Genomic DNA, 27,023 nt, shown 5'->3' on the forward strand with positions numbered 1-27,023 from the left:
GCCTTTAATCCCAGCACTTGGGAGGCAGAGGCAGGCGGATTTCTGAGTTTGAGGCCAGCCTGGTCTACAAAGTGAGTTCCAGGACAGCCAGGGCTATACAGAGAAACCCTGTCTCGAAAAAAAAAAAAAAAACAATAAAAAAAAAGTGTCTGGTTTTATGTTAAGGTCTTTGATCCATTTGGACTTGAGTTTTGGTCAGGGTGATAAATATGGATCTATTTACATTCTTCTATATGCAGACATCTAGCTAGTCCAGCACCATTTGTAGATGCTCTCCATTCTGCATTGCATGGTTTTGGCTTCTTTGTAAAAAAGCAAGTGTTTATTGGTGTATGGGTTTGTTTCTGGGTCTTCGATTTGATTCCACTTGTCCACCTGTTTCTGTGCCAATACCATGCAGTTTTTATTACTATTGCTCTTCAGTACATCTTGAAGTCAGGGATAGTGATACCTCCAGAAGTTATTTTATTGTTCAAAATTGTTTTATCTATCCTGAATGTTTTGTTTTTCCACATGAAGTTGAGAATTGTTCTTTCAAGATCTGTGAAGAATTGTGTTGTAATTTTGAAGAGAATTACATTGAATCTGTAGATTGCGTTTGGTAAAATGGCCATTTTCACTGTTAATCCTATGGATCTATGAGCAAGGGAAATCTTTCCACCTTCTGATAGTTTCCTTAATTTCTTTCTTCAGAGACTTGAAGTTCTTGTCATACAGGTCTTTCACTTGCTTGGTTAGCATTACAACAAGTTTGTTTTTTTTGGTTTGTGTGTGTGTGTGTGTGTGTGTGTGTGTTATTTGTGGCTATTGTGAAGGGTACTGTTCCCTCAACTTCTTTCTCAGCCTGTTTATTGCTTGTGTAGAGGAGGGCTACTGATTTGAGTTAATTTAGTATCCAGCCACTTTGATGAAGGTGTTCATCAGTTGTAGGATTATTATAGCGAATAGCTATATTTTGACTTCTTCCTTTCCAATTTGTATCCCATTTGATTGACTTTTGTTGTTTTACTGTTCTAGGTAGAACTTCAAGTACTATATTGAAGAGATATGGGGAGAGTGGACAGCCTTCTCTCCATTTAATTTGACATTGGCTTGCCATTTATCGCCTTTGTTGTGTGTTGGTATGCCCCTTGCATCTCTTCTCTCTCCAAGACTTTTAGCATGAAGGGGTGTCAGATACGTTTTTGGCATCTAATGATATGGTCATGTGGTTTTTTTTCTTTCAGTTTGCTTTATGGTGGATTTCGTTGATGGATTTTCATATATTCAACCACCCTGCAGCCCTGGGACGAGGTCTACTTGGTCAGGGTGGATGATGTCTTTGATATATTCTTGGATTTAATTTGCAAATATTTTATTGAATATTTTTGCAAATATATCTTTGATATATTCTTGGATTTAATTTGCAAATATTTTATTGAATATTTTTGCATCAACATTCATAAGGGAAATTGGTCTGAAATTCTCTTTCTTTGTTGAGTCTTCGTGTGGTTTAGGTACCATGGTGACTGTGGTCTCATAGAATGAGTTTGGCAGTGCTCCTTCTGTTTCTGTTTTGTGGAATAGTTTGAGGAGTGTTAATATTAGCTCTTATTTTAAAGTCTAGTATAATTCTGCAGTAAAACCATCTGGCCCTGGGCTTTTATTAGTTAGGAGACTTTTAATGATTGCTTCTATTTCCTCAGGGTTTGTAGGACTATTCAGATAGTTTACCTAAGTCTTGATTTAGCTTTGGTAATTTTTATCTGTCTAGAAAATAATCTATTTCATTTAGATTTTCCAATTTTGTGGAGTAAAGGCTTTTGAAGTAAGACCTAATGATTCTTTGAATTTCCTCAGTGTCTTGTTGTGTCTCCTCTTTTCATTTCTGCTTTTTTTTTTGATTCTTTGTGTTGTTCTCTTTGTTTCTTATTTATTTAATTATTTTCTTACTTACTTACATATTTACTTATTCACTTTAGGTCCTGCTAACTGCCCTCCTCCTGGTCATTAACTCCCACAATCTTTACCCCACTGAGTCCCCTACCCTGACACTTCAAGTCTCTGCAAGGCTAGGTATATCCTCTCCCACTGAGGCCAGACAAGGCAGCTCAGTTAAAAGAACATATCTCACATAGAAGCAAAGCCTTTGGGATAGTCTCTGCTCCATTTGTTCCAGACCCACATGAAGACCAAGATGCATATCTGTTACATGTGTAGGGAGTCCTAGGTCCAGCCCATGTATGTTCTTTGTTTAGTGGTTCAGTTTCTGAGAACTCCAAGGGTTCAGGTTACTTGACTCTGTTTGTCTTCCTGTAGAGTTCCTATCTCCTTTGGGGCCCATGATTCTTCCTCTTATTCGTTCATAAGAGTCCCCAAGCTCTATCCACTGTTCAGCTTTGACTATCTGTATCTATCTGAATCAGCTGCTGGGTAGAACCTGTTGGAGAACAGCCATGCTAGGCTCCTATCTGCAAGTTTAACAGAGTATTGTTAATAGTGTTATAAAAGGGTTCTCTTTTGGTCTAATTGATTGATTTCAGCCCTGAGTTTGATTATTTCCTGCCATCTACTCTTCCTGGGTGTGTTTGTTTCTTTTTACATGGAGCTTTCAGATGTACTTTTAATTCATTAGTATGAGATCTCTCCAATTTCTTTATGAGGGCATTTAGTGCTATGGACTTTTCTCTTAGCACTGCTTTCATAGTGACCCATAAATTTGGGTATATTGGGCCCTCATTTTTATTTAGTTCTAGAAACTCTTTAATTTCGTTATTTCTTCTCTGACCCAGAAATCAACAAATAGAGAGTTGTCCAGTTTCCATGAATTTGTAGGCTTTTATTGTTTCTGTTGTTGTTGAAGTTCAGCTTTACTCCACGGTGATCTGATATGATGCATAAAATTCTTTCAAACTTCTTGAATCTGTGAGGTTTGCTTTGAGAAGAAGGCATATTCTTTTATGTTTGGGTGAAATGTTCTATAGGTATGTGTTAGTTCCATTTGATTTACAACCCCTGTTAGTTTCATTATTCCTCTGTTTAGTTTCTATCTCAAAGTGTCCCACTATTAACGTGTGGGGTTCTGTATGTGATTTATGCTTTAGTAATGTTTATTTTACAAATGTGGTTCCCCTTGCATTTGGGGTATAGATGTTCAGAACTGAGATGTCCTCTTGGTGGATTTTTCCTTTGATGAGTGTGAAGTATCCTTCCCTGTCTCTTTTCATTACTTTTGACTGAAGGTCTATTTTATTAGATATCAGAATGGCTACTCCAGCTTCTTTTTTTTTTTCTTTGTTTTTGTTTTTTTTGTTTTGTTTTTTGAGACAGGGTTTCTCCTCTGTGTAGCCCTGGCTGTCCTGGAACTCACTCTGTAGACCAGGGTGGCCCCGAACTCAGAAATCTACCCGCCTCTGCCTTCCAAGTGCTGGGATTAAAGGAATGTGCCACCACTGCCTGGCTTTCCAGCTTGTTTCTTGAGTCCATTTGCTTGGAAAACATTTTTCCAGCCCTTTATACTGAGATAATGACTGCCTTTGTTGTTGAGATGTGTTTCTTATATACAGTTGAATGTTTATGCATCCATTCTCTTAGCCTGTGTCTTTTTACTGGGGAATTGAGTCCATTGATGTTGAAAGATATTAATGACCAGTGATTGTTACTTCCTGTTATTTTGATGTTGATGATGGTTTTGTGTGTGTGTGTTTCTCTTCTATTGGTTTTAATGGTGCAAAATTAGTTGTTTCTTGTACTTGTCTGAGTATAGTTAGCCTCATTGGGTTGAATTATTCCTTCTAGTATCCTCTGTAGAGCTATCTTAGTGGAGAGGTATTGTTTGATTTTGATTTTGTCAGAATATCTTGGTTTCTCCATCTATGATGATTGAAAATTTTTCTGTGTATATTAGTCTGTGCTGATATCTGTGGTCTCTTAGGGTTTGGAAGACCTCTGCTCATGTACTTCTAGTTTTTAGATTCTCAGATAAAAAAATCAGGTTTAATTCTGATAGGTCTGCCTTTATATATTACTTAACCTTTCCCTTGGTTGCTTTCAGAATTCTTTCTTTGTTCTGCATATTTAGTGTTTTGATTATGCGGCCGGAGGCTTTGTGCTCTCTCGCGCTCTCTCTCTCTCTCTCTCTCTCTCTCTCTCTCTCTCTTTCTCTCTCCCTCCCTCCCTCTCTTCCTTTCTTTCCTTTAAAGTCTAAATTTATTAAATAAAACAAAATAACATCAGATATATTACATTTAGCTTAGTTACAATGTGACCAATGTCCATTTGCAGCAGAGAAGACTCTGGGTGAAGAAGGTGCATTGTGGTGGGGGTGAGTGAACAGGGACAAAAACATCTCCCAGTACCATAAAATCAGGTGTTACACTTCCAGTGGGAGACAGTCAGGATGGGCAAAACTCAATGTTTACTAAGCAGGCCTGTCAGGGAGGAGAGAGCCAGAACATTCTGAGAACCAGGTGCAGCAGGCTAGCTGGAGGGCAGCAGACAGGGCAGGTCCTCTCAATCACTTGGGGGAACACTTTGACCACATCATAGCCCTCAGGTGGTGTGATTCACTCCTGAGAATGCTTTTCACAGTAAATCTGATCCTCTACAAAGAAATGGCCCTTCTGTTTCAGGTTGATGCCACAGTCGGTGCACACTTAACATTCAGGATGGCGGTGATAGTCCCTCAGCTTCACAACACTCCCACAATGCCAGTTTCATATTTGTCACAGATGGGCAGCTTCTGAGCATTTCTAATGGATGCAGCCACTTTGGTGACTGAAGCTTTAACACTTCTAAATCCTGGTGGTTTGTTGGGATCCTCTTTCCCATTTGAATCCAGGATCTCCTGCAGAAAAGGAAAGATGTGGACTGTTTGGGGGGCTCATTTAACTCTTGCTTCTCCTTAAGCATCTTGTAAACTTTGGATTCTTTGTCAATGATAAAGCTGCTGGGAGGATGAGGCTGAACCAAGGGTCTGCTTTTCTCCTCCTCCCCACTGTCTGAGGTCTTCAACTCCACAGCAGTGTTGAAGTTAGAGATGTTTTCAGATGAGTAGAGGCCAGTTGGGTTGTTGTACTGGTTTGTGATGACCCAGGTGCCAGAAGCAGATGAGGCAGTAAATGGCATGACACTTCAGTTGTGGGCACTTCCTATGTGCAAGACTTCTTGGGATTCTAACGCTAAATTCATCTTGTGGGATAATGAGTCTCCTCGGTCACTAGAGGAGACCAAATTTCCTATTCAGATGTGGATACTCTGAGCATCAAGTTGTCTACACAGCCCTTAATTTTGTTCTGAGCTTCCAAGTGTGTCATACTGCTGGTATCTTCCCCATCGATGGCTGTGATTAAATCTCCAACACATTAATTAGCTATAGCAGCCTTGCTTCTAGGAGTGACCTGGGAAATGGCAAGAGGATGCTCAAAGTCCTTGCTGCCCACAAGGTGGAAACCCTAGGGTCCCATGCCCTGGAGAACAATCTGTTGGGTAGTCATTGTTAGGCACAATCGGAGGGGACAGACAGGCAAGGCACAGATCAGCACAGCTTGTGGATTTTCTTTTCTTGTCCAATCTGTTTGGTGTTCTTTAAACTTCTAGTACCTTTATAGGTATCTCTTTCTTTAGGTTAGGGAAATTTCTTCTACGATTTTGTTGATTTTTCTGGGCCTTTGAGCTGGGAATCCTCCTTATCCTCCTCCTCTTCCTCCTCCTCCTATTCCTCCTCCTATTCCTATTATTCTTAGCTTTGATCTTTTCATAGCATTACACATTTCCTGGATGTTTTGTGTCATGAAATTTTTAGATTTTGCATTTTCTTTGACTGATATATTGATTTCTATCTTATTTTCTATATCCAAGATTTTCTCTTCCATTTCCTGTATTCTGTTGGTGGTGCTTATGTCTGTAGTTCCTGTTCTCTTTCCTAGGTTTTCCATTGCCAGGATTGCTCCAGTTTGTGTTTTCTTTATTGCTTCCATTTCCTTTTCAGATCTTGGACAGTTTTCTTCATATCTTTCACCTGTTTGATCATATTTACCTGTACTTCTTTATATTTATTTCCTTCCTCTTTTAATGTCTCTACTTGTTTGAATGTATTTTCCTACATTTCCTTAAGGGATTTTATTCATGTCCTCTTTAAAGGCTTCTATTTTTAAAAGAGTGGCTTTAAGATCCTCTTCTTGTGCTTCAGTGTCATTAGGATATCCAGGGTTTGTTGTAGCAGGATAGTTGGGCTCTGGTCGTGCCATAGTGCCCTGGGTTGATTGTGTTTTTATGTTGTCCTTTAGGCATTTGGTTTTCCCTGGTGTTGGCTGGAGATGCTGATGGCAGAAGAATTCTCAGAAATGTGGGGCCAGCAATGGGCAATCAAGGTCAGGGTACCCCACTCTGAAGGCTGTGCCATGGATGGACCCTACTCTGCAGGATGTGTCTCAGTCAGACCCAGCTGGGATGGTGGGCAGATCCAACTAGGATAGGTGCTTGGGCAGGGTTCCAAGCTGGTTAGTTTGGGGCCCCTAAAGGTTTTCATGGGGAGGATGTTCTTGGGGTCCTGCAGACTCAACAGCAAGGTCAGAGTTATATACAATGGTAGTCAGAGTACCACACATGCTGCTCACCTCTGCAGGCTGTCTCCTTATAACTCTTCTTATAAGAGCCCTAGTACCATAATGAGGTCCCCATCCTTATAACCAAGTCTAACCTAGTTACATTGGGGGATATGAAGTGGTCATCTCCTGTAGTCAGGTAGGACTTCCTGTGTGTGTGTGTGTGTGTGTGTGTGTGTGTGTGTGTGTTAATACACTCACAAAACCTTGGACCCAAATTTTGTCCTGCTTACAAGATGCACAGGGATAAAGATGGAACAGAGATTGAGGGAACAGCCAACCAATGACTGGCCCAACTTGAGACTCATCCATGAGAGCCAACCCCTGACACTATTACTGATACTCTGCTATGCTTGCAGACAAAAGCCTACCATAACTGTGTCCCAAGAGGCTTCATTCAGCAGCTGATGGAAAACAGAGGCAGAGACCCATAGCCAGATATCAGGGGGAGTTTGGGGAGTTGTGTGGTAGAGTAGTGGGATAGGATTGAGCTGGAGGTATCAAGGATAGCAGAAGAAGACATACACAGTCAATTAACCTGGGCTTATGGGGACTCACAGAGACTGAACCACCAACCTAAGAGCATGCAGGGGCTTGCCTAGGCTCCCTACACATTTGTAGCAGATGTGCAGTTTGTTCTTCATATAGGTCACCTAACAATTAGAGTGGGGCTATCTCTGATTCTGTTGCCTGCCATTGGATCTCTTTCCACTCACTGAACTGATTGGTTCTTCCTCAGTGAAAGAGGATGCACTTAGTCCTGCTCTAAATTGATCTCTCAGGACAGGTGGGTACCCATGAGAGACTTCCTCTTCTTCTCAGAGAAGGGGAGGGAGTAATGAAGAAGGAAATTTGTGAGGGTGAGACTGGGAGGAGAGGAGGGAGAGAGCACTGTTACCAGGATGTAAGGTGAATAAATAAATTAAATAATGAAAAAAATTCTATCTCCAAATATAAAAAACATTGTATATAAGGGTATAACTGCATTTTGGAGAACACAGTTCATTTCACATAGTTATATGTAATTATTTGCTATTACTATTTTTATTATTATTAATTATTACAATGGTCTTTCCATAACATAAAGCTCTATTAGGAACATTTTTCACACTTGTGAACCCTTGGCCCTAATGAACCCATTCTTCTTTGTTTTAAGATATGGTCTCAAACTGGACTTCACAGTAACTTTGAACTCATTGTGTAGCCCAGATTTGCCTCGAACATGTGACAATCTTCCTTTGTTGGCTTTCTGAGTTCAGGGATTACAGATATGACCTATTTTGGTTCTACATTCTGTTGGGGTGTGTGAATGCTGTTCAGGCAGATGAAACAGGAGGGTGCTAGGCTGCATTCCATCCTCTCCAACACTGGGGTAAAGGGGTGACAGAACACAGCCTAAGACGGGGAAACCAGCTCAGGTGAGAAATGGTTCAGGCTGAGGTCAAAGAGGAAGGGGTTCCCAAGCTCCCAGGGGTCCAGTTGCCACTGGGAACTGCATGGAGTTGGGAATGAGGGCCCATGGGCAACAACCCCACAGCTACTGTGAGGGGTAAGTCTGGCTTGGCTCAGGGGTGATTGTCTGTGTCTGGAGGGTAAAGGGGCCTTCTGCAGGAGACTTAGGTGGCATGGCTCTGTATGATGAAGGCTTCCCCCCATGATGGTTCTTGATGAGCAAAACTACTCATTGTTCATCATGGAAAATAAGTACATATGACTTACTCAGGGTGAACCAGAGATTAAAATACCTTTTACAGGTAGGAATGTTCAGGAAAGGAAGCTTATTGGCTAAACCCTCAGGCAGGTGCATTTAGATACCTCATTGGCATGAAGAACTCTGTGTTATGTGACTAGTGGTCATGATCCTCATGTGGGGTGTTGTGTTCTAGTGTCCCAGGACAGAATCTGGGTTGGAATTAGATGAAACACTTACTCTTCTCAGATACGAGAAATACTGATTTCTGAAACTGCTCAACCTCTCCAGTTTTTGTCTGGTGGCATGGTTTCACTTGCCCCACAAGCTATTATACCAGGCAGTAAACAGCTTTTGAATAAATTAGTCAAATAATCAATAACTGAATGAAACTGGGCATGGCAGTGTATGCTTGTATTTTTAGCACTTAGTAGACTGAGGCAAGAGGCCTGCCAAAAGCCTAAGGTACATAGTGAGTTCAGAGACAGCTGGTTTCAACAAAACAAGACAGAAGAAATGAACAAATGAAGACTAAAACTGATATCAGCCCATATATGGTGTGGTGGTTTAAATAAGAATGGATCCCCATAGGTTATAGGTTTGAATGCTCAGTCATCAGGGAGTGGCACTACTACTGAGAAGGATTAAGAGGCGTGGTCTTGTTGGGGTAGTTATGCCCTTGTAGGAGGAAGTTGTTACTCTTATTGCTGGGTAGGAAACTACTAGACAATATGAGATAGGAAGATGTAAAAAGTGCAAGCCAGGCCTAGTGTTGCATTCTTTCTGCTACCTGCAGATCTGGATGTAGAACTGTCAGCTACCTCTCCAGCACCATGTCTTCCTACATGCCACCATGCTGCCATGATGATAATGAACTAAATCTCTGAAATTGTAATTAAGTCCCAGTTAAATGCTTTATTTTATAAGAGTTGCTGTGGTCATGGTGTCTCTTCACAGCAAAAGAACAATGACTAAGTGAAAAGTTGGTACCAGGAAGCAGGGTATTGTTGAATTCTTAAGTGGGCAAATGGACTATACTAGTAGGAGCATGAGAGACAGAGGTGCTGAGAGCGATGTAGATTATCTTGTCCCAGCTCCATAGGTTTCAGAGGAAAAGAATTTTAGTAAATGGCCCAGAGATTGTTCTTGTGATACTTTTCAAAAAAAAAAATGTGGCTGCTTCCTGCTCTTGTTTAAAAAAAAAATCAGCTAGAAACTAAATTGAAGAGTTTTAAAAGATTAATGGCATTTGCAGAGGAGATTTCAAGACAATGTAGTATTGGCTCTGTGATGTGTGGTTATTACTGGTCACTCTTATGTAGATCTATAATGAAAAGGAGCAAGCTGAGAAAGGAAAATACAAAATGTACAGTTTGAGGAGAAAAGGGGCACCAGGAAGTGTAAAGGATTTAAGTCCAGTGCTCCAGGAGGTAAAAAGTTTAAAGAAAAGCCTGATGATAAATAGAATAATGGAAGTGGTGCTCTAAGGCCAAGACCCTACCCAGTTAAGCTTCCAATTTGTGAAAAGCAATTAAAGAAAATTTAACTAGTGAGAAAAACTATCAACAACAGCAGATGACGAAAATGTACTTGAAGGAGGGGCCATGCTCCAGCCCAAGCAAGCAGCACAACTTGGGAGCTTCTGATGTATCGTTCTGGACTTTGAGTCAAGGACACAAAAAAGGAGCTATGGAGTTTTCCTCTTTGGCAAAAAAAAAAAAAAATGCTGATGAGGCTAAGTGTGTGTCAGTGGTGTCCGGGCACAGATAAAGGAAGGGGAAGCCTGGATTCATGAAGAAGCCCCAAGATGTTGGAGGTGCCAGAGTCCTGGGACGCTTGCTAAGAAAAGCTGCAAACCAGATATGGAACCAGCCCAAGAGAGAGAAGTGTGTTGCAGTCAACAAAACTGAAAGGAATTTGAGATCTGAAGAGTACTTTGACAACAGACATGGAAATGAAGAATTTGGAGTTTGCTCTGCTGGTTTCAGGTCTTGCTTTGGTCCAATATTTCCTTACTATGCTCCCTCTTCCTGCCTTTCAGACTGGAAATGCATGATCTGTACCATTGTATGTTGGGAACATGTGATCTACTCTCACTTCACAAGAGACTTTAGATTTTTGAAACAGTGTTGTCACTGTTGAAACTATGGGGACTTGTGACGTTGGACTGAATGCATTTTTACATTATAATATAGCTACAAGTCTATGGGGCCAAGGAGTGGAACATGGTGATTTGAATGAGAATGTGTGTGGTATGAAATATGTGTGTGTGTTGGGGTCCAGGAGTTGCCTCACAAACTACACAAACACCAATCTGAGTCAGATAATGATGGCTTATTGAACACACACCCTGAAACTGAACAATCAGGGTCATAGCTCAGAATTCGGAGGATTGAGCTATGACCATGATATCTTTCTCTGTCTATAAGGGCTAAAACTACAAAAACCTTAGTGAGCTCATAAGTAGGTACAGAAAGTGCTGTCTGGTGATTGGCTCTGATTTAAGCCATTTTAGACATAGCAGTTCATAATGACCTTTAATTTGACGGGTCCTACAGAAAGCTTTGCAGAATTTCTTAAGATTAACAAACCTCATACAGAACATAACAGGATATGTGATCAGCATGATCAAGTTATTTTTCTGTGTCAATGTTTGGTAGGTACATTACATAGCAACAACATGAAATATCTGGCAGGCATGGAACAAAACAGCCACATCAATGCTAGGGGGCAGGCTTCAACTATATATATATTGAAATTATATTATATATAGTCATCTAGAAGGGCAGAATGTCAATTAAGAAAACCCCTCCATGTTATCAGGCTGCAGGGCATTTTCTTATTTAGTGATTGATGGGAGAGGTCCCAGACAATTGTAGGTGGTGTTAAGCCTAGTCTGGTGGTTGTGGGTTCTATAAGAAAGCAAGCTGAACAAGCCATATGAAGCAAGCCAGTAAGTAGCACCATCCATGGCCTCTACATCAACCCCTGCCTCTGTGTGAGTTCCAGTCTTGACTACCTTCAATGATAAACAATGATATGACATATAAGCCAAATAAGTCCTTTCCTCCCCAAGTGTTTTTGGTTATGGTGTTTCATTACATCAATAGAGCCCTAACTAAAACAAACCATTTAAATAATAGACCCCATGAAAGTGGTATTCTTCCAGGACTCTCCTGCTGGAGCAGAAAAAAGCTGATGTCTTAGGGCTAGGGATAGCGAGGAATTTGTGTCTCATTACATGTTGTCCATTGATATTGGAAGATATTAATGACCAATGATTGTTGTATGTATTTCTCTTCTTTTGATTTTGTTGGTATGAAATTTTTTATTTCCTGAGTTTTCTTGGGTGTAGTTAGTCTCTTTGGGTTGGAGTATTCCTTCTAGCATCTCCTGTAGGGATAGATTTGTGGATATATATTGTTTAAATTTGTTTTCATGGAATATCTTTTTTCCATCTATGATGATTAAAAGTCTTGCTAGGGATGATATCCTCCAGATGCATCTATTTGTTCAAGAATTTTATAAATTCATTGTTTTTAATAGCTGAGTAGTACCCCATTGGGTAAATGTACCACATTTTCTGTATCCATTCCTCTGTTGGGGGACATATGGGTTCTTTTCAGCTTCTGGCTATTATATATAAGACTGCTATGAACATAGTGGAGCATGTGTCCTTATTACCAGTTGGAACATCTTCTGGGTATATGCCCAGGAGAGGTATTGCTGGATCTTCCAGTAGTACTATGTCCAATTTTCTGAGGAACCTCCAGACTGACTTCCAGAGTAGTTGTACAATTCTTGGGCAAATGGATGGATATAGAGGATATCATCTTGAGTGAGGTAACCCAATCACAAAATAACTCACATGATATACACTCATTGCTAAGTGGATATTAGCCCAGAAACTTAGAATACCCAAGATATAATTTGCAAAACACAAGAAAATCAAGAAGGAAGACCAACGTGTGGATACTTCATTCCTCCTTAGAGTAGGGAACAAAATACCCATGGAAGTAATTACAGAGACAAAGTTTGGAGCTAAGACAAAAGGATGGACCATCCAGAGACTACCCCACCCGGGGATCCATCCCATAATCAATCACCAAATCCAGACACTATTGCATATGTCAGCAAGATTTTGCTGAAAGGACCCTAATATAGCTGTCTCTTGTGAGAGGCTATGCCAATGCCTGGCAAATACAGAAGTGGATGCTCACAGTCATCTATTGGATGGAACACTGGGCCCCCTAATGAAGGAGCTAGAGAAAGTACCCAGGGAGCTGAAGGGGTCTGCAACCCTATAGGTGGAACAACAATGTGAACTAACCAGTACCCCCCAGAGCTCGTGTCTCTAGTTGCAATATGCAGCAGAAGATGGCCTAGTTGGCCATCATTGGGAAGAGAGGCCCCTAGGTCTTGCAAACTTTATATGCCTCAGTACAGGGGGAACGCCAGCGCCAAGAAGTGGGAGTGGGTGGGTAGGGGAGCAGGGAAGGGGGAGGGTATAAGGAACTTTTGGGATAGCATTTGAAATGTAAATAAAGAAAATATCTAATAAAAAAACCAATACAAAGTGGTGGGTATTATAATTAAGGAAAAAAAAAGTCTTGCTGGGTATAGTAGTCTGGGCTGATAATCTGTTGTCTCTTAGAGTCTGCAAGTCATCTTCCCCGGCTCGCTGACATTTAGAGTCTCTGTTGAAAAGTTGGGTATAGTTCTAATAGGTCTGCCTATAAATGCTACTTGGCTTTTTTCTTTTGCAGCTTTTAATATTTTTTTTTTGTTGTTCTGTAAATTTACTGTTTTGACTATTATGTGTCAGGGATTTTCTCTTCTGGTCCAATCTATTTGGTGTTCTGTAAGCTTCTTGTATGTTGATAGGCATTTCTTTCTAGGGAAATTTTCTTCTATGATTTTGTTGAAAATATTTTGTGGGTCTTTGAGCTGGGAGTCTTCTTTTTTTAATTACCGTTATTCTTTGGTTTGTTGTTTACATAGTATCCTGGATTTTTTTTTGGATGTTTTATTTCAGGAACATTTTATATTTAACATTTTGTTTTTGTTTTTGTTTTTTTGAGACAGGGTTTCTCTGTGTAGCTCTGGCTGTCCTGGAACTCACTTTGTAGACCATGCTGGCCTCGAATTCAGAAATCTGTCTGCCTCTGCCTCCCAAGTGCTGGGATTAAAGGCGTGTGCCACTACTGCCTGGCTAACATTTTCTTTAACTGATGTGTCAATGTTTTTCTATCATATCTTCTATGCCTGAGATTCTTTCTTCCATCTCTTGTATTCTGTTGGTGTTGCTTGAGTCTGTAGTCTCTTTTCTCCAACCTAATTTTTTTGTATTCAGAATTCCCTCCATTTCTGCCTTTTTTTTTTTTTGCTTCTATTTTCATTTTTATGTCTTGAACAGTTTTATTCATTCCCTTTACCGGTTTGTATTTTTCTGTATTTCTTTAAGGGATTTATTCATTTTCTTCTTAAAGGCCTTTATCATCTTCATAAGGTTGACATGTAGGAAGGCACATGACACTTAACATACATGAGGACTGAAATGCTATATGTATTTTTTCTCTAATTTGTTAAGAATGTTCATCTATACAACACAAAGCTTAAGCAGATTTTTTATTAGATATTTTCTTCATTTACATTTTAAATGCTATCACCAAAGCCCCCTATACCCTTCCCCCACCCTGCTCCCCAACCCACCCACTCCTGCTTTCTGGCCCTGGCATTCCCCTGTACTGGGCATATGATCTTCGCAATACCAAGGGCCTCTCCTCCCATTGATGGCTGATTAGGCCATACTCTGTTACATATGCAACTAGAGACACAGCTCTGGGGGGTACTGGTACTGGTTAGTTCATATCATTGTTCCACCTATAGGGTTGCAGACCCCTTTAGCTCCTTGGGTACTTTCTCTAGCTCCTTCATTAGGGGCCCAGTGTTCCATCCAATAGATGACTGTGAACATCCACTTCTGTATTTGCCAGGCATTGGCATAGACTCACAAGACAGAGCTATGTCAGGGTCCTTTCAGCAAAATCTTGCTGACATATGCAATAGTGTCTGGGTTTGGTGGCTGATTATGGGATGGATCCCTGGGTGGGGTAGTCTCTGGATGGTCCATTCTTTTGTCTTAGCTCCAAACTTTGTCTCTGTAACTCCTTCCATGGGTATTTTGTTCCCCATTCTAAAAAGGAACAAAGTATCCACACTTTCTGATTTCTTATCATGTAATATGGCATCACTAAAGATAGCCTCTATAGTTAAGTACTGTGTTCAGGCCACCCCAGCATAGCTGTAGCCACTTTGATCCACACCTGTGAGTCATTGACAGGAAAATAATTTAACTCAGAGCAGGGTTAAGCTGACCATATACACTGTTATGTTCTGAGGCTTACTGTTATTATTACTATTATTATTACTATTATTATTATTATTATCATTATCATTGGAAACTCCGCAGCAATAGCTTTTACTCAGGACTAAGCAAGATAGAGGTCAACTTGAACTGTTACATCTAAACTACTAAAGAAACTGAAAAAATGCTAACCATCCTACAGCATCTGCTTATAAGCTCATTATGATTTTTCCTCTATATAAATTGATCCTGGACAGTGTTTATGGTCATAGATTTCTGCTCCTGAGTCTGAGCTACAGGCTTTGCTCTATAAGTCTTGGTGTGTGTGTTCAATAAATCAGTCCTGCTTAACTGAGATTGGTGTCTGAGTGGTTTGTGTGGTGGTTCCTGAACCCCAACAACTGCAAGTTTCTATGTCCACATTTAAATTATGAGACATTAAAAGACTAAGCATTCCTCCAGGGACTTTGCCACCTATTCTAGAGGAGGTTGCGGTAGATTAATGGAAGTGGCTGAGTTACATTATGTTAGGTAGGATGACGACCTTGTTATTTTCACTTGAAATTAAACATGATATAAGGAAATATAATTGGGTATCAAGTTGGCAAAGGCAGGGAGTCTTCTGATAATTAATTTTAGTTGTCTTCTTGACTGGATATGGAATCAACTTAAGAGTCAAGCCTTTGGAAATATCTGTGAGAGATTTTCTTGATTGTATTAGCTGTAGTGGAAATCAAGGCAAGTGCAGATATCAGAAAGTGGGAAGGATTTTTGCTTTCTGCCTTCTTGCCTTTGTATATTAATGGCAATATCTGTCCTATTTGTGAGTTCAACTATTCTATTGTTGCTAATGCTTCTGCTACTGCCATTCTCTACAAATGGAACACAGCTTTTAATAGTTTTTCAGAATCTTCCAGGCCTTCAGTGCTAGATTGTGATTGTGATCCATCCATCCTGATGGGCTGAGTAGCTACTACATCCTCAACTTCTCTAATGTAAAAGGCAGTTATTGTTGACTATTCAACCTGTATCATGTCTGGTAAATTCTCTTTATATAATATACATACTGCTTTCTAGAGAATACTCAGTAACACAGTTAATTGTGCTTTAATTCTCACTTCTCTGCTGCCAAGAGGATTAAGTCAGATTTCTGGAAGAGGGCTCCTTTCCTTGTCATGACCCTAAGATGTCCCTGTCTTTTTGGCCTGTGGCGGCCAAAAGAGGATGTCAGAACTTCTGGAACTGGAGTTAAAGTGTTGTGAGCTGCCTGGTGTGGGTGCTTGGGTTCAAACCCAGGTCCTTTCTAAGAGTTGTAGGTGCTTATAACCATTGGGGAATCTTGTCAACTCCTGAATTAAAGATTTTAATAAAGAATTGTCCACACAAAAATAAAGCTCTTGCCTTAAAGAGAATAGAGATAGTTTACTCAAATACCACATGTAAGAGACAATGGGCTAGGAGCACTCATTTGGGCTAGCTCAAATTTCATGTTCCAGTATAGTGACTGCATCACAGAATTTTTATGGTAACAGAACAAAGAAAGTTATAAACCAAAATACTTTTAAAATACACTGCTGGAAGCATCAGTTTGGTATGAGCGATGGTACAGAGAAACTACTTGGTAGTCAGAAAGATTTACTAGGAATCAAATTGCCAAGGCCACAGAGGAGTGGGCAGAAAGGAGCAAAATGGTGTAAAAGCAAGAATTGTTATGACACCTGGCAGGGTGGGGTTCTGAGCTAATATACAATAGACTGGTATCCTTGCCTGAGGTAGTTGACTTTTGAGGGAAGGTTAAGGGAGTTCCTGGAAAATTAAGAGTGGTTTCTGAGAGATAGGAACCTGATTTAGGAGATCTGCTTTTCTGGTGAACAGAGAAACCTTGTTTGCCCAATAGCAACCATTCTGTTTTCAGAGATAATATCCTTCTGTTTAGGAAAATACCACTATGTAGACAGCAGCACCTGCCAAAACTAAAACAAAGGCCTAATCCATCAAGGACTAAATTTATGGGAAAGTCTTTAAATGTACTAACCTTGTTTTTTGAATTCTTTTTTCCTCTTTTTTACATTTTTTATTAGATATTTTCTTTACTTACATTTCAAATTTTATCCCCTTTCCTCATTTCTCCTCCGAATCCCCTCATTACATCCCCCTCCCCTGCTCACTAACCCACCCACTTCCACTTCCTTGTCCTGGCATTCCCCTACACTGGGGCATCGAGCCTTCACATGGCCAAGGACCTCTTCTCTCACTGATGTCCCACAAGGCCATCCTCTGCTACATATGCAGCTGAAGCCTTGAATCCCTCCTTGTGTTTTCTTTGGTTGGTGGTTTAGTCCCTGGGAGCTCTGGGGGTACTGGTAGGTTCATATTGTTGTTCCTCCTATGGGGCTGCAAACCTCTTCAGCTCCTTGGATACGTTCTCTAGCTCTTCCATTGGGGACCCTGTGCTTAGGCCATCCAATGGATGGCTGTGAGCCTCTACTTTTGGATTTATTAGGCACTGGCAGAGCCTCTCAGGAGGCAGCTGTATCAGGCTCCTGTCAGCAAGCACTTAATGGCATCCACACTAGTGTCTGGGTTTGGTGACTGTATATGGGATAAATCCCCAGGTGGGACAGTAACTGAATGGCCTTTCCTTCAGTTTCTGCTCCAAACTTTGTCTCTGTATCTCCTCCCATGGGCATTTTGATCCCCCTTCTACCACTCCTGGGCATATACTCAGAAGATGCTCCAACATGTAATAAGAACACATGCTCCACTATGTTCATAGTAGCCTTATTTATAATAGCCAGAAGCTGAAAAGAACCCAGATGTCCCTCAACAGAGGAATGGATACAGAAAATGTGGTGCATTTACACAATGGAGTACTACTCAGCTATTAAACATGATGAATTAATGAAGTTCTTAGGCAAATGGATGGAACTAGAAAATATCCTGAGGTAACCCAACCACAAAAGAGCACACATGGTACGCACTCACTGATAAGTGGATATTTGCCCAGAAATTCAGAATATCCAAGATACAATTCACAGGCCACATGAAGCTCAAGAAGAAGGAAGACCACAGTGCAGATACTTTGGTCCTTCTTAGAAGGGGGATCAAAATAGCCTTGCTTTTTGAATTCAGAACTTTTACTTCTGACTAACTGTTCTTGTTAACTGAAGAATGTCAATCCAGGACATGATTTTTGTGCTTAAAAATCTCACACTGAGAAAGGCTCAGGGCTACACTAGGATCCCAAACACCCAGCAGAGTGGCCAGCTGGATAATACTTTCTATTGGCCTAAACCCGTATCCTAGCAGTCTTGGATAGGGATAATCTCTTGTGTACTGTGTGGGAGCACTGCCTGTAATAAAAATCTAATGGCCTATTAGCAAAAGGCAGGAAGAAGTAGATGGGAGTTCTGGTAGAGAGATTGGAACTCTGGAAGACAGTCAGAGGTGGAAGATTCACCATCGGGACTCTGAGGAGATCTGACATGAAACTGAGAAGAAAATAGTCAAGTGGCTGAACTCAGGTTAAAATCAATAAGATAATAAGTTGAGAATTAGTCAGTGAACCAGTCTAGCTTATTGTCTCTGCATTTATTCATAAATAAATAAGCCTCTGGGAGCTGGGTATGCGTGGAAAAGTCCTCATTTACATTCTACTCTGGTGAATACCCCATAATAGTCACTGCTGAGCTCTTTCTCCAGGGTTCCTGCCTACTTTGAGTCAAGGTCTGACTGTGCAGCCCTGGTTGGCCTGCCTCTGCTTCCTGAGTGCCACTGTGCTTGGCCTTGTCCTTAAGTTTTTTTAGCATAGTACATGGCAGAAGTGTCTCACTGAGTCCTTCCTTTCCAGGCTGAGGACAATCTTGGCTGCTGTGGTTTTTTTCCCACATCAATAAAATCATTTGCTCTTTGTATTCTGGGAGGTTTCTGGAGAAAGCCCCTGTAATCTAATCTGAGATTTTAGTTACCATATTTAAAAGTCCTTTACAATAATAAAGGACTCTCTAACAGGCCTGAGCATGTCACTGGTAGGTCTTAAGTTCTCTCTTTCCTTCTCTCTTGCTGAACTGTTAGATTATATTCCTAAAACTAGACACCCAGGTCTTATTTGGCCACTTCCTTGTGGCTAACTCATCCCTGAGGCTCACCATCAAAGTTCAGCCATCAAAATTAATTATTGGCTACTCTGACTTATATGTCCAATCACGATTTACCAATATACCATAGCACAAACTTCCCTCTTCTGCTTAAAAACCATTCCTGCAGAGACACCTGCTGCTGTCTTTGTCTGATCTAGCTCCTGCCACAATTGTTCCTTCTGGGATAAATCTTTGTGCTGAGAATTTGATGCCTTGGTGTGTTCTATGCTGACTCCAAGATTCCTTTAAATAGTATATGTTGGCTACAAAGATGAATCAGTAAATAGAAGTGGTTGCCAAGCCTGATGACCCGAGTTTGATTCCTGGAACACACATGGTGGTTCTACTCCGTTGAGTTGCCCTCCACACAAGTACCATGGCATATGTATTAGTATCAGGGTTTTCTAGAGTCACAGAGCAGATGGAATCTTTCTATATAGTAAGGAAATTTGTTGTGATGACTTAAGTCTGTAGTCCAACTACCCCAACATTGGTCAGCAGTGAATGAGAAGTCCAAGAATCTAGTAGTTGCTCAGTCCCATAAGGCTGGTTGTTTCAGCTTGTCTTCTGTAGAAGTAGATTCCAACAGATGTGCTGGCAAGTAAATGCCAGCACTGGAAGAAGAGTCTTTATGCAGGTCTCCAGCAGAAGGTGTGGTCCCGATTAAAGGTGTGTACCACCACACCTAGATCTGGGACTAGTTTTGTCCCAAACTGACCTTGAACTCAGAGATCTTGCCTTAGTCTCCTGGAATTAAAGGCAAATACTACCTTGCCCGGGCCTAAGCTTTTCTATGCCTCAAGATCTCTATGCTAAGATCCAGGTCAGAAACTTGTGTCTTCCTGCCTCAAGATCTGGATCACAGGTGAGCCCCCTCAATTATGGATTGTAGTTCATTCCAGATATAGTCAAGTTGACACCAGGAATAGCCATTACAGCATACATACATATTTCACACATGTACACAAAAAAGCACACACACACACAAATGTAATACAAATTTTAAAATATGTCTCCTTTTCATAGAGAAGGTTTTTTGTTTTTCTTAATATTTTGATAGGACACCAAACATTCAATTTATAAGGAGGTTATAGATTAAACCTTTAGTTATTTTTCACCATTTATTAGTGCAATTTATTGATTTAAAAATATCATTCTACAGGACTGAAGATCCAAGGAACAATGAGAATTTCATACAATAGGTCCACTGAAATATTAGTATTAGTCCACTGAAATAAGTGTTTTGATTACTATGTAATTTATGAAAGATTATGTTCCTGTGAGGAGAAATATTTTCTTTTTCTCCAACATAATATTTTTATTAATTATTTGGGAATTGCATACAATGCACCCTATCACACTTGCCTCTCATTCCTCCCAAGTCCATCCTCCCACCTTTCTCCCCCTCCGCCCTAGGAAAAGGAAAGGAGGGAAAAAACCCCACCAAGTCCAATTTGTGTTGCCCATATACTCAATTAGAACATGGTCAAACTCCCAGTGGCCAGAACCTTAAAGAAACCCAATCCTTCCCCACCTCCCAACCAGAAGCCATCAACTGTGAAGAGCTACACTTCAGCATCTTTATCACAGTTTTAAAGCATTGTCTTTAATAGCTTACTGTCTGGGCTGTTTCTATTTATTTTTTCTTTATTTTGGTGGGGGGTCTGGGGGTTGTCACAGAAACCTTCAATGTCCCTCATTCTCGGTTATGAATCTGCAGTCATTGATATTACTGCAAAAGCAGCTTCCTCCTCATAGCAGCCTCAGGCAACGTGGATCATGAACTCTGGAGGAAGCAAAGACCACAGACAGCATGGACCCTATAAATCTTCTGGGAAGTCTTAATCCAGAAAATGAACTTTCTTCTCTTGGACGGATATCTTATTGTTGCTCAGAGCCAGGGTGATCATAGGGTTGGGCATCATGTCTGGGGGCAGAATCTTTCAGAGCTCTAGGCTGCTGTACACCACCCTACCCTCCGTGCAAGCTTTACTGTTGGTATCCCATGCATGATCATTTTGTATCTTGTTTTCAGTTCTTGGGCTGTGCCCAGGACAGAGCTCACCTCCCCATCCCTTGATCTGCTCACATTCCCCATCCCACCCTTGCCGCAAGCAAGGTGAGCAGCACCAGCAGGAGGTGATAGGGCAAGATGAGTCTGATGGTAGCAGGAGCTGGAGGATAAGGCTCTACTTATGACATGCTGTTTTTTTAACCTCAGCCATGTTCTCCTATCTGTGGCCTCTGCTGTGCCTCTAGTTCTGCTTCTCAGCTGTTCACACTGTCTGGTCTCAGACTGCCTTTTTCATTTGTTCTGGAGATACTGCTTGCTTTGCAGACTCAGCTGCTGCAGCCTTGTCTCCCCCGGAGACCTCTGTGGATCTCTCAGGCTCCTCATAGCAGTGCTGGGACCCCGTAGGTGACAGTAGGCACTGTCATATCCTTCTCTGAAATATATTTTCTTAGAACTTACTGTATTTTCAATTATATGTCTGTACATATCAGTGTATGGGTATGTATATGTGAATGCAGGTGAGTACTAAGGCCAAAGAGAGAATTGGATCCCTGAAGTAGAAGTTTCAGGAAGTTGTGAGCCTTGTGACATGACAGCCCAAGACTGCAATTACTGGCCCTTGTCACCCTCACTTGAGAATTTGAGGCCAGGCAGTGGTTTTTCATGTCTTTAATCCCAGTACCCTCGAGGCAGAGGAAGGTAGATCTTTGTGACTTTGAGGCTAACCTGGTCTACAGAGTTTTAGGACTGTCAAGGCTATATTCAAAGATAACAAACCAAACCAACCAACCAACCAACCAAACAAACAAGCAAATAAAAACAAACAAAAAGAAAGCATTTGATTTTTGATTTCACTGGAGTCCACAATTGAAAGACTGAATTTTATTTTATTAAAATTTTTACTGGTTATTTTATTTATTTACATTTTAGATGTTATCCCCCTTCCCAGTATCCCCTCTGAAAACCCCCTATCCTATGCTCCTCCCCCTGCTTCTATGAGGGTGCTCCCCCACATATCCAACCACTCCTACCTCACTGCCCTAAACTGGGGCATCAAGCCTTCACAGGACCAAGGGTCTCCCTTCCCATTGATGATAAGGCCATCCTCTGCTACACATGCAGCTGTAGCCATGAGTTCCTCCATGTATATTCTTTGGTTGGTGATTCAGTTACTGGGCGCTCTGAGGGGTCTGGTTGGTTGGTATTGATACTGTTGTTCTTCAGCTCCTTCAGTCCTTCCCCTACGTCTTCCACTGGGGTCCCTGTATTCAGTCTGATGGTTGGCTGCAAGCATCCGCTTCTGTAAGAGTAAGGCTCTGGCAAAGCTTCTCAGGAGACAGCTATATCAAGATCCTGTCAGCAAGCACTTCTTGGCATCAATAATAATGACTGAGTTTGGTGGCTGCATATGGGATAGATCCTCAGGTGGGGGAGTCTCTAAATGGCCTTTCTTTCAGTCTCTGCTCCACTCTTTGGAGCAACTCTGGGTTAAAATTTTGAGAAGGGTGGGTGGACTCATCCCTCAACTGGGGGCTATGCCTAACATCTGGATATGGTCTCTACAGGTTCTCTCTTCCCTTTGTTGGCTATTTCAGCTAAAGTCATCCCCATTGACATCTGGGACTTTCTGTTGGCTACCCCCAGTTCCCCATCCCCCATTGCTACACACCTCTGTTCAATTTTCTGACCCTCTGTAGATCTCCCCTGTCTCCTCTAACACCTGATCCTGCCCCCACTTTCCCCTTTCCCTCCTTTCTTCCTCTCAAGTCCCTCCCACCCTCTACCTCCCATGATTATTTTTCCCTCCTTCTAAGTAGTACTGAAGCATCTACACTTTGGTCTTCCTTCTTCTTGAGCTTCATATGGTTTGTAAGTTGTTCATATGCTCTGTAATATCCACTTAACAGTGAGTACATATCATATGTGTTCTTTTGTGACTGTGATACCTCACCCAGAATATTTTCTAGTTCCATCCATTTGCTGTCAAATTTCATGAAGTCATTGTTTTTAATGGCTGAGTAGTACTCCATTGTGTAAATGTACCACATTTTCTGTATCCATTCCTCTGTTGAGGGATATCTGGGTTGTTTTCAACCCCTGGCTATTATAAATAAGGCTGCTATGAACATAGTGGAGCATGTGTCCTTATTACATGTTGGAGCATCTTTTGGGAATACGTCCAAGAGTGGTATAGCTAGGTCCTGAGGTAGTACTATGCCCAATTTTCTGAGGGAACTGCCAGACTGATTTCCAGAGTGGTTGTACCAGCTTGCAGTCCCACCAGCAATGGAGGAGTGCTCCTCTTTTTCCACATCCTCACCAGCATCTGCTATCACTGAGTTTTTGATCTTAGCTATTCTGACTGGTGTGAGGTGGAATCTCAGGGGAAAGACTGAATTTTAAAGGACTTTGTATTTTGAAAGAGATGGGCTATTTCAAAGGGACTGAAATTTTAATGCATTTGAATTCATAAAGACTGTGGGATTTTAAAAGTTATTTATGTTTTTAATGTGAGATCTTGAGGATGAATGAAAAAGGAAGGGTTGTCGCTTAATATTATTGTTTTATTTAGGGTTTAATATGAAGAGATACCATGACCAAGAAAATTCTTAGAAGGAAAACATTTAATTGGGGCTGATTTACAGTTTCAGAGGTTTGTTCAGTCCATTATCACCATGGGGGTGGGGTGGGGGAAGTGGGCAGATATGGTGTTAGAGGAGCTGACTGTTATTTATTTTAATCCAAACGCAGAAGAGGCTGTATGCCACACTGAGGGCTTGAGCATATATGAGACCTCAAAGATTCACATCCACAGTGACACTTCCTCCAAAAAGGCTATACCTACTCCAACAATGTATAGCTTCTAATAATGTCACTCCCTATGGGACAACCATTCAAATACATGAGTTTATGGGGGTCATATCTATTCAAACCACAATAGTGATGTTGATAGTTAAGTTGATAAGGGGTCAGTTGTACTGTCTAATTTTGTATCAACTTGACACAAGTTAGAGTCATCAGAGAGAAAGGAGCCTCAATTGAAGAAATAATCTCTGAGATTCGGTTGTAAGACATTTTCTTAATTAGTGATCAATGAGGGAGGACCCAGCCCATGGTGGGTGGTACACTTGGAATAATAAATCCCAGCGTCGGGTTTTACTACGTGCATAAATGGTTTATGTTCCTGAGTGAAAGACACACACAGAGCCTTTATATTTTGATATGCCTTAAGCAGCACAATAGTTGGGCCACTGTCTAACCTCCATGTGGTTTATCTAACTCCTGCCAATAATTCTGAGTTATTACTTACTAAACTCTATACTCTATGTAGGCTGCCCTGGGCCCAGAGGGCTGCCTGACTGGGCCGTTCTCTGGGCCTCACTCTCCCGGGGCCTTCTCACATGGTGGGCATGCCTCTCTGTCCTGCACTCTTCTCAGGTATGGCGTCTCTTTTCTCCTCTACACTCTCCCATCATGGTGGGTCTCTCTCTCCCTCCTCTCTCCCAGTCCCAAGCCCACAAAATTCCAAAAATCAACCTCTGTCAGCCCAGCTATTGGCTGATGGCATTTTTATTTACCAATCAGAACCAACTGGAGTGGTTTCCAGAAGCTATGTGCAGACTCATGTAAGCAGATTTGGGGACCCAAATTAACATTAGACAACAAGCAATATCAGGCCAAACCCACTACATGGTGCCATCTCTGGGATAGTGTTCCTGTGTTCTATAAGAAAGCAGGCTGAGGAAGCCATGTGAAGCAAGCCAATAAGCAGCATCCCTTCATGGCCTCTGCATCACTCTTACTTCCACGATCCTGTCCTGTTTGAGTTCCTATGCTGACTTCTTTCAGTGGAGGACAGCAATGTGGAAGTGTGAGCCAAATCAGTCTTCTCCTCCACAATTTGCTTTTTGGCCACAGTGTTTTGTAGCATCAATGGAAACCCTAACTAAGGCACAGTGGCTCAGCAGTTAAAAGCACTTTCAGAGGATTTGAGTTCATTTCCTACCACCCACATGGCAGCTCATAAAACCATTCTTAACTCCAGTTCTAGGGGATTTGATGACCTCTTCTGACTTCTGCAGGCATCATGCAGGCACATGTTAAACATGCATACAAGTAAAATACTTAAGATTCACACACACAAGATAAAATATAAAATAAATAATGCAAATATATGTGTGGGTGTTTTGTACAGCACACATGAAGTGCCTCACAGGAGCTGAAGGGCTTCCTGACTGGCATTATGAACAGTTGTGAGCCATCATGTGGATGCTGGAAATGGAACCTGTGCCCTCTGTAGAACAGCGAATGCTCTTCACTGTGAGCTATCTCTCCAGCTCCTACTGTGTTATCTCTAGGATTTCAGTTTGGAGCTATGATTCTGTTTTGTTTGAGAAAAGGTGTCATTCTGTAGCTAAGGCTGGCATTGAACTTGCCATCCTCCTGCTCCTGTACTGGTATTACAGGTATCAGAGACGGAAAAGGAGAGGTCCCAGGGCGGTATACAGGCTTCTATTCAGTTTTGAGACAGTTTGTTCTTGGGTTAAAGATAGTCTACAAGCCCAGTGGTGTCTAGAATTGCAGGTAAAGCCAAAAACATTCACAGAAAATTTACATGCAAAGCCTTCTGAAGACCAGCTATTAATTTCTGATACTCTAATTTGGAGGGTTTGGCATATGTTAAATCACTGAAGTGAAGCTCCTAAGTCAGCGATTCTCAACCACTGACTCTCTGGAGAACTTATTAATATTTGCCTTTACTAACTTAGTGTGTATATGTACTTAACACACTGAGAATTAGTTGGTATCAAAATCAGATCAAATCAGTTGGTACCAAAAACTGAATCAAAGTTCATTTGAAACACAGGTTCTTAAAACTCTGTTCTAACCAAGCAGTTTGGTAGGTATGGAATAGCAAGCACCCAATTTAACAGAAACTGTACTTGGAAAGTCTTCTCAAAGCACATTAGGTTTGTTATAGCTGAATCATCCTACTATCTTAGTAATTCAGCTGCTTATCAAGTCAGAAGCTAAACATTTAGAAACCACATGAGTCTTCATGGACTAGGTAGGAAAACATAATCTAGAAGGGATATGGGCATACCTAGAGTAGCCCTCATCCTTATCTTACCTTCCTACATGTCAGAATTGGATAGCAATAAACTCACAAGTGCTTTAGTTTCCAGGTAAGCAGATGGAGCTGTCACTCCCAGGGCTATTAAAGGTGTCCTCCTCTAACTGGGTCCAAATTAGGTTGCCACATCTCTTCCTCAGTTTAGGAAGTTCAGTAAGTTCTTGCTGAATTTCTTGATACAATTTTAACATACATAGTTGTGTGTGATATTAATTTGACAAAATTATAGTGTTTTTACTTTATCAGTTGTGCCTTGTCAGTGATGCCAGATGGATTGTGTTGTTTGCAAAGTACAGAGTCACCCATCTGTCTTTGTTTCTGTCTACTCAAATGCTGCTTGTAAAATGGAGTCTCAGAGTTGAGGCACAGCCTGAAAAACCAAGATTAACAGAATATAGCTTGCTTTCAACATCTATGCTGAAAAATCACAACCCCTAGACAGTCTCCAAATGAGGCCATTTACCAGAAGGACCAAATGATTGTCAAGGCTGGAACTTCAATCCCATCCGGTGATCCCTCTCCTGCTCCCTCTCCCCCCCCCCCCCTTCTGTGTGTGTGTGTGTGTGTGTGTGTGTGTGTGTGTGTGTGTGTGTGTATTAGGGAAGGGTGGGTTTCACGCTCCATATAAACTTTTGAATTCTTGAGATCTGGAGAGTATAGAAACTGAACTCTAGCCCAACCTCCTCGCCTTATTTACCTCTTTAATTTGACTTTATTAGTGCTTCTCTCCTTTATAACTGTTAAACTAAGTATTTACCAGAGTTCTGTGAGCCATTCTAGCAAACTTTTGAGAAAAAGTAGTAGGTCTGGAGACTGATTTATAGCTGTCTGGTAAAAGGTATTAGAATCCAGGGACTTCATAGATGGTTCGGTGTTTAAAAACACTTGCTCATCTTTCAAAGGACCTGAGTTTAGTTCCCAGCACCCACTTTGGGTAGCTCCCAACTTCCTGTAACTATGTGGTGCACATATAGGCAAATAGGCATGCATACACACACACACACACACACACACACACACACACACACACACACACACACACACACACACACACACGTATATAAAATTAGAACTTGGTACTTGCAATATTTGTAG

General features: G+C 41.2%; 1 protein-coding gene and 1 pseudogene across 6 annotated transcripts in view; both read right to left on the reverse strand.

Moving 5' to 3' along the window:
• The window catches only part of Erlec1 (endoplasmic reticulum lectin 1), a 91,593-nt gene that overhangs the window by 39,653 nt on the left and 24,917 nt on the right, over window positions 1-27,023 (reverse strand). For 2 of the 6 annotated variants that reach the window (XM_030246233.1, XM_030246234.1), the window contains exon 14: window positions 18,206-22,094. The exons of 1 other annotated variant lie outside the window; for it this stretch is intronic. In XM_030246233.1, the coding sequence (XP_030102093.1) occupies window positions 21,960-22,094 (135 nt within the window). In that variant the 3' untranslated portion in view covers window positions 18,206-21,959. Of the gene's footprint in view, window positions 1-10,792; window positions 11,668-18,205; window positions 22,148-22,604; window positions 26,299-27,023 lie in introns of those variants that run through there. 3 more of the 6 variants (XM_011243743.3, XM_006514781.3, XM_006514782.4) reach the window with 3 other exon arrangements.
• Gm12104 (predicted gene 12104) lies at window positions 4,308-5,525 on the reverse strand (annotated as a pseudogene).

Source organism: Mus musculus, chromosome 11 (genome assembly GCF_000001635.26).
Source record: "Mus musculus strain C57BL/6J chromosome 11, GRCm38.p6 C57BL/6J".
Classification (NCBI taxonomy): Eukaryota; Metazoa; Chordata; class Mammalia; order Rodentia; family Muridae; genus Mus; species Mus musculus.